This window comes from Centruroides sculpturatus, unplaced genomic scaffold (genome assembly GCF_000671375.1).
Source record: "Centruroides sculpturatus isolate CEXI.00-Female unplaced genomic scaffold, Cexi_2.0 scaffold613, whole genome shotgun sequence".
Classification (NCBI taxonomy): Eukaryota; Metazoa; Arthropoda; class Arachnida; order Scorpiones; family Buthidae; genus Centruroides; species Centruroides sculpturatus.
The window spans coordinates 127,481-136,304 of NW_019384835.1; the positions used below are offsets into that span (position 1 = coordinate 127,481).

Genomic DNA, 8,824 nt, shown 5'->3' on the forward strand with positions numbered 1-8,824 from the left:
GTAAAGAACTGTCCATCCCCCATGTTTAACGGAATAATATACAGCCTATGTCCATCCTGAAGTTCCATTCTAAATATTGGTGAAAAAATTTTTGAAATCGGATGAGTAGTTTTGGAGATTACCTGCTGCATCCAAACTTACATACATACATACAAACATTACCTCTTTATTATATTAGTATAGATTAATAACCAAACACCTTTATCGTTGCCAAGAAAATTTAATTAAAACAAACGTTTTTGACCTATTCCATAGCCTATGGAATAGGTCGAAAATGTTTGTTTTAATTAAATTTTCTCGGCAACAATAAAGGTGTTTGGTTATTAATTATTATTTTGCTGAGCACGTTCTTTGTAATGAAAAACATTATGTTGCTTCATTTAGTGTTTTGTTAAAGCATTGATTGTTTTTTAATAATAACTAAATTTTGCACAGTAGACTCTTGCTAATCTGGCATTGCAATTATCTGGCACATCTCCAGTGTGATTGTCTACTTCCATTTCCATGAAAATGTTAGTCATGTCACATTTTTTTTTTTACTAAGTTTTATTTGCACAGTATTGCATGTCTTTGTGCATATTACTTGTCTGCCTGCCTCCAGAAGATTCAGAATTGAGAGGCAATAGGTCACTCATTCATTGCCTTTAGGCCTATGCATTCTCAGTAATCTGGCCTCCCTCTGTGTAAGAAATGGCTGGATTAGCAAGTCTGCTGTATATACATTTAATACAAATCATAATTATATGTTGACATATGGTAAAGAGTTATTCTTCCATGAGAAAGTAAATTTATAAATATTTTGAATTAATTGAATCATATGAATTATTCCGATATATCTAAGATATATTAACTCTGCAAAAACAATACTCAAATTTTACAACACTTAATATAGACTTTAGCATTTCCAATGTAATTGTATTTTCCAAATAATAAATTAGAAAAAAATTGTATTCAAATATTTTTAATTATTCTAATGTATTCCATTCAATAATTTAATAAGAATGAAATTATATATTTTAATTACTAATCTCTTTATTGTTTGCCATATTTTTGACAAATAATTTGTATTCAACATTGAAATTTTTCATAATGAAATATAGAGAGAGGAATGAATACTGTATTTATATCAAATGATATACTATGCTTAACACTGGATTTGATTAAACTTGCAGCAGTGCTGTAGTAAATGGTGTACTGCCTCCAGAACAACTTCATCAGAATAATTATAATAGGACTGGAGCTTTGCAATTGCATCCTTTTTTCTGTAAAAACATTGGAACTTTTTATCTAACTTCATTTCAGTTGGAAGATAATTTGGTCAGCGATAAAACAAATTTTATCAAACTGTTCATAGAGGGTATTAGTTCACACACCTAACAAAGGCTAGGTGTGCAAGGTATACATTTTGTTCAAACCCAGCAATTGTTCTCCATTTATCTCTGATAACCCTTGTCAGGAGCTTTCTACATGAGGCAGTAAAGCTTTTTCTTTACTGCCTCATGTAAAAAGCTCCTGACAAGGGATTTGATTAATGTGTGAAATTGATTGCAGCAATCCCTTTATGTAGGCAGCAGAAATTTTAATTAATGCAGCTTTACCAGATGTCTTTGCTTAACATAGTTATTGTATTCGATTAATGCAATTTTGATATTTGCTGTAGCATCAAGGGATTAATTAACCACATTAATCAAGGTATACCTGTATTTAAACTTATATAATTATTAAGATCAAGAAACTCAATATAAATTATGAGAGTTATTCAATTACTTTCATATACTTTTCTTATGAGCTGTTATAAATGACAGAATTACTCTCAAAATTGAAATTATATATTCTAAATTCTTATATAAAATTTTATATACAGTATTTATGGATTGCATTTTATGTATGAAAATCAATTAAATTGGAGCTGATAATTATGTTAAGTTTAATCATAATTATTATTTCGAATACACATTTCTCAGATTTCTTTATTTTATGTAATTAATTTAAGTAAATATTACATTAGGAATTCAGTTTTATTTTTGTAAGATGCTTTCAAGATTATGTTCTTTCTTTAGTTTAACTCAAAAAAAATGTTCTGTAAAAAAAATGTAGTAAATTTTCTTGGTTTAAATTTAATATAATTAAATTAATAGTTAAATATTTATTACATTAAATTTTATATCTTGCATATAAATATCTATATATGTTGAAATTTTAGAAAAGTAGATTGTGACTTTTTCAAAACTATATGATGATCAAATGTTTGAATTTAAAACGAAAAATGTAGAATGGATAACTGATTATTGTAGAGTATTCAGATCTAAATTATAAAACATGAAACAAAGTCAAAAATCATTGTAAGATTATTCCATAAACTAGAAAAAACTGAATTCCTAATAAAATATTCTATTAAGAGTTCTTAAAAGATGTGAAATTATCAGAAGGCAAATTATTTACTTAATTATCAAACAATTTGCCAGATTACTTATCAGGCTAATAAATATTAAGATTAATTAATAATCAGATACAAAACAATTTACTTATTGAAATCGAATAATATACAGGTATGTCAGCAAATTTTCAGCACCCTTGGTTTCAAAACCTTGCTGGATTAATCATTTTTCAGACCAACTGATCAAAATGTAGTAACAGTTCAACAAATCTCTAACCCACTAATTATACACTGTCTATGTATCTAAAATATACTGTGGACTGCTAGAAACCTGGATCAATACAGGTTTGAGAAAAAAATTAGACCTGTATATTACTAATGGAACATTTTCAGGATTCCCAAAAACTCTGAGCCAGGAAGAAAAGGGGTTGATGAGAATTATAAATTTAATTATGAAAATGTATAGAAATATTGAACCAAGTGTTAGGATAGGATAGATTCAAGCGTGACAAAAAAATTTAGCTTTGGAGTTGGTCAAGGTTAAGCCGATACCTTTTTTTTTCTATTGATATTAAGGGAATTAATGAATGATGCAGTGAGAAAGGAGCTATAGTATATACTATTTACAGTTGATATTGTATTTATTTATTAATGCAATAGAGAGAGATTAAACTTGAGCCAGAAAAGGTTAGAAACCGACTAGTGTTGTGGATTCAGTCAGTAGATGATTCAGTTTTTAGAATTCAGATATGGGCTGATAGAGGAAAGAGAGGGAATTGGACTTCAAGATGAGTTTTAAAAATCCCAGCAACGAGTTGCTTGACTTTCCCAGTTACATTTGGTGATGTCATCTGTTATGATATTTTGTTTAAAAACTTATATTTTTAACTATTATAAAATGGCAAAAAAACTTGATTTTGAGGATAGTGATGAGTTTCATAAAAAAGTGTAAATGCTAATAATGAATAACATTTTAAGTCCGACCCCTATCGCGATATAACACATAACACCGAGCGGTTAAGTGGCAGCTTACCGCTCTGGGGGATCCGGGATTCCTGGGGATTATTTGATCCAGACGGATCAAATAATCCCCAGGAATTTTTCGAGAGGGTGGTTCGTTCGGATATGTCGGGCCCCGTCCCTCACCACCCGGCAGCCCCATTGTGGGCCTGGCCGAACCCATAATGGGCTTGCAAAGTGAGGCCCTCTTAGTGCCCACAGGGCGGAAAGAGTTAAAAAACAAAGATATCTAAAGATTGATAATATTCAATAATGAATGCGCATTAATAATGATTTCATATAAGTAAAAGTATTTTAAAATTAATTCAACAATAAGTTTTGAAATATTTATTATAATATACATATATTTTATCGGCATTAATTTATCGTTTTCCGGATTGCTAAGAAAGAATGATAAAGTAATCACAATGTTAATAATAACATTAATATTATTATTGTTAATTTCAAGATTTTAAATAATACAAATATTTTGTTTAAATTTAATGATTTAGCTAATGGAAAAAAATATAAATCTCAATACAACATTTTAATTATTATTATTATTATTACAATCTGGCAACACTTAAAGTCTATCAATATTATTTAAAATGTTCGTAGTAAATATATTGTATTCAGTACAGATGTGATCATTATACAAGCTTCGTTCGGTTCATAAACTGTATCACATATTACTATGTCTTCACAATTTGCACAGGGCATTCTTAGAGTAGCTGTGGCACAAATATGCCAAAATATTGGATGGCATTCTGTACAATCGTCCCCTATCGACCTCCTGGTCGACATTTTGCAACGTTACTTACTTGAATTATCTAAAACAGCGCACAAGTATTGCAACCAATGTAAGTGGAACGGATGCATTTGAGAATTTTAACGTGATTTACAGATAATGTTGATATCAATTGTTTCACATATCGATTCAATAAAACACTCAAAATACATTGATTCTATTCCCAAGTACAAATGTTTATATTGATTTAATATTTAAAACTTGTTTAAATGTATTTTTTTCACACGTGGATTTAAACAATTTGAATTAAACTTACAAATACTTGCTGATCATTGATGATATTATTATGAATTCTATGTGCAATTAAAAAATATAGCTTGAGTATAATTAAGATATACATAATATATAATTAAAATCACACATTTAACTAATAAATCTGTATATCATATACATCATGTAATATGTATTCTATATATTAAACTGAGCTTAAATTATAATTTTCAATAGACAATACAATGGCATATAGTAGTAATAAAAACAGATCTATATTTAATCTTATATATTCCAGTCATGTATAAATTCATATTAATTTCTTATTAATAGGAATTAATTAGTTTTAATACCTTTTGATTTAAGTTCAATCTAAGATCAATGTCAAAAGTCTCATTCATTATTATTATTTTTAATTATCAAATTTACAAATATAGAGGAAATTTTAAGGATTTAAATATAACTTTTTTTTTAAAGAATTTAAACATTTTTAAATTTTGAAAAAATGCTAACATTTTATATTAATTAATATTTAAAGTTTGATGAAAAAATATTTTAAATTGAAATTAAATAAAATGTTTTATTAGCTAAGATACGTTTGGAACAGATAAGATATAATGACCACTTTAATAATATTTTTATCTTTAATATTTTTTTAAATTTTAAAGTACAGTTTTACTAAGGAAATCAAGTATTCAAGTATCATAATCAAGTATTATAATTACTCAAATTTAGTCTTATTACTTTTTAATAATTTAATTTCTAAAATTGAGTAATTAAAGAATGATTAAGATTTTTTTTGAAGTAATATATAAAAACATTTCAAATAGTATAATTTTTATTGTTTTGTCCTTTTACAAGCATTGATGGTGCATTAAAAATTTTAAAAATTACAATTTGTTTAAAGAATTATGAAAGAAAACTATAAATTACTATAAAGGGGGAATGGTCACGAATTTATTTCATTCTGGAGCAATTCTGTAATTTAGTTTCCTTTATTTTTCTGAAAAAGAATAAGAAATTGAGAATTATAAATTTCAAAAAACAAAATTTGTAATTTTCAATAGTGTTTCAATGCTAATGATTTAACTAATAGATTGTCTGGCTAATTTATTAACTCTAATAATTTGTAATCATAATTAATATTTAATTTTTTTAATGATCTGATGTGAAATTTTCTTTGTTTATGTTATTGATTTATTATATTTTTAAAATTCCATATAAATATATATTTAATTAAAACATATTTTATAATTTATATAATTAAAAAAATGCAAATAAAATTGTCTAAATGCAACAATGAATGAAATGATTGGGAAACTATCAACATTGTAGATAATGCTTTTAGGAGTAAGAATGTCAAAGAAATCAATGGTCTACCTGTTGTCAGATATAACTATAGTATAGCTGCCAGATTTCTATGACTGGATTAAAGGACACTTAAAATAATTAATTTTACAAGTTTCATTCTTTTGGATGGGATGCTGTCCCATTCCAAAAGAAGTAAAATTGAATGATTTTTTATTAATTACTGAATATTCTGTTTTTTTTTTCTTTCTTTCTTTTTAGTATTTGATTTAAAAATTGTAGTTTTTATATTGAATATAGATATTTACAAATTTTAGTTTAATTTAGGATATGAAATATATGTAATAAATCCAGTGGTAGATGAAGTCCTTCCAGAATTCCTAAGCACAACATATTGAGCCCCTTTATATAAGTTTACATTATTATTATTTATTTAGTACTATTATGTTTGTTTATTCTATGTCTAATGTCTAATTGTAATTATAGAATTATTTATACAATTGCATTGATAAAATTGCTTTATTTTTTCCAATTTGAGGTCCTGAGACTGGGATCTTAGACTTGTGCCTGAAATGCCTAGTGGGAAATCTAGCACTGGGTAAGGTAAGATTCAAGCTCTGAATAAGGGATTCTGCACCCCAGAATTGTAGACCCCTCTATATGAGCAAAAAGGTTGAAGGAATCATATCTGTACATACAATCCTTTGCAACATATTCACCTCCAAAGATCAGTTTTTAACATGTATCAGTATACTGTCTATTCTCCATTGTTAAATGCGATAGTCTTAGTTGAGCAACAACTTGCAATCTTACATGACCTGATTTTAGGGAACTGTATCTTACAAACAGTCACTTGTAAAGGTATGGTTTCTTTGACTTTTTTGTTCCTATGGGTATGCTCTATAGCTCTGATAAGGTCCCAACTGTCTCATTCAGAAGCTTGAATTGTATCCTGGGTAAATCATAGTTTTCTATGAGGAAGGATATGAATACACTTGTATAGAAATCTGTTATTTTTGCTACAAAACATAAGGAAGACATTGAAAAATGAAAGTAAAGAACAAATTGCATTTTATCTCATTTCAATTAAGAAAAAGAACAGTTTAGCTAAAATAAAGAATTGACTTTTAAAATAAACAATGTCTGGCAACCCAGATATAACTCCTGAAACTTTCCTGTTAGGTGATCTGGATGAATCTGAAAAATAGACAAATATTTAAAAGTAAGATCTTAGAACAGCTTCTCAAAACAGTGCTATAAGTTTATTGTTATTTTTACTATCAAGCAAATTTTAACAGTCAATTTCTACAATAAAGCTTTATTATAGAAATTTGACAAAATTTGTATTATTGATATATAATTATTAAATGCTGAAATTTTTGGAATTTCCAAAATGACTAATATCAATTTTATTTGATTTTATCACATTTTGTTTGAAATGTAAAAAATAAGCATTACTGAACATAAAAGAAATGCTTTAGCAAAAAAAAAGTATCATTAAAATAATCCTATTTTCTAATTTGTATCATTTTATTTTATTTATATTTCAATGTTATTTCGTGCATTTTTGCTTAAAAAATTTTAATTTAAAAGATATTTTGAGTAAAATTATTAAAAATTGTTTGACATACTTCTCAAAATATCACTAGAGTCTAATGATAGATGTAAAGCATTAACAAATGAAATCTGTCACTGGATCCTAGTGAGATTTTGAGAAATGTGTTATATGTTCAGTTGGTGGGTGAAAGAACTAAGAATTATACAATAATAAAAACTCCAAGAATCTAACAAACCAGCAAGAAAATTATAAACAAAGTTGATTTCTCAGCAGTTTATTGCCTGATGATGCCCATTTAACACAGGCAGAAATGTTCACACTTTGTTTATAATTTTATCACTGGTTTGATAGGTTTTTGCAGTGTTTATTATTGTCTAATATTAATCAGTTGAAAAATAGCAGTTTGTGAACTAGGAATTGTCTGTTTGCATAGTAAGGAACATTCAAATAAATTATATAAGCTCCTGAAACAGAGCTGGTGAAAAAATCTTGATTGCTTACATGTAAAAGAGCATTAAATCATTGTTTGCATAACATGTTTTTGATCTTTTTATGTGGACATATATAGATATAATATAAAATCTGTTATAAATATTCAGATAAGATGTACATTAAAAAAATTATTAATTAAAATATTCTTAATTTTTACTTAATAATATTTATACTATTTTATTTTCATTATCATCAAAATCTTATATTATGAGATTGATATAAAAAAAATCTATTATATTTAGTTTGCTTTCTTATTGTACAAGCTTATAAAACTGTTAGATCAGTGTTTCTCAATCTCTAACAAATCGTCGCCCCCTTTAATAAAACCATTACGTCGTATCGCCCCCCTTCACTTCAAAATTACACTGCTGAGGGCCGAGGCTAACACCAAATTCGTACTGCATCGAATAGAGTCAAGACGTTATATCTAAAACTGGTGCCTTTGTCTTTTTGTAAATAGTGTATATAGTTAATGTGCTTTCTTACCACACCGGGTTGTATATATTCCAAACCAACAACTACCTACAATTAACCATTAACCGGTGCGAAATTCTTTAAAATTGGCGAACGTTTTCGATTCCCCTCCTGGGATCTTCTTCAGGCTTACTTCTTTATAGCTTTCGTTATAACCGGATTCTTTAATTCGAATGTTTTTCAAAAAACGTAACGTGCCATTTTTCGAAAAAATTTCCGAAAACGGAAGGAATCCACGTGTTATTTCAAATGTAATTTTCTACCAATGGGGAATCATTGTGTGCATTACGTCATAAAACTTGTCTTATAAACTATATTATGATTTATCGTCAATTAAAAATTGCCATGCTGCAGAGAGATTTATTTCTTCTTTGAAATTAATGCATGCGGATTTACGATCGGCTTTAAATATTTCCAGTGCCTCCAAAGTTCTTAGTTGTTCCGTGTGTTGGGTGGTGCGAATAACATGCGCTTCATCGAAGAAAGGTGTGATGTCCGGGTTTGTCGCATACGTAGATAGGGCCGTCGTACACTTATTATGTTCGATGTCTGATTTATGTTCTTTTAATCTTGTGGCCAATGAACGCTTGGTGGATCC

At 27.7% G+C, this 8,824-nt stretch overlaps 1 protein-coding gene across 1 annotated transcript in view; it reads left to right on the plus strand.

The window, feature by feature from the left end:
* The first annotated feature begins 3,959 nt into the window (after window positions 1–3,959).
* Window positions 3,960–8,824, plus strand: part of LOC111630197 (transcription initiation factor TFIID subunit 3-like) — an 18,697-nt gene continuing 13,832 nt past the window's right edge. The window contains exon 1 of the mRNA XM_023374259.1: window positions 3,960–4,236. Within this exon, the coding sequence (XP_023230027.1) occupies window positions 4,071–4,236 (166 nt within the window). The 5' untranslated portion in view covers window positions 3,960–4,070. The remainder of the gene's footprint in view (window positions 4,237–8,824) is intronic.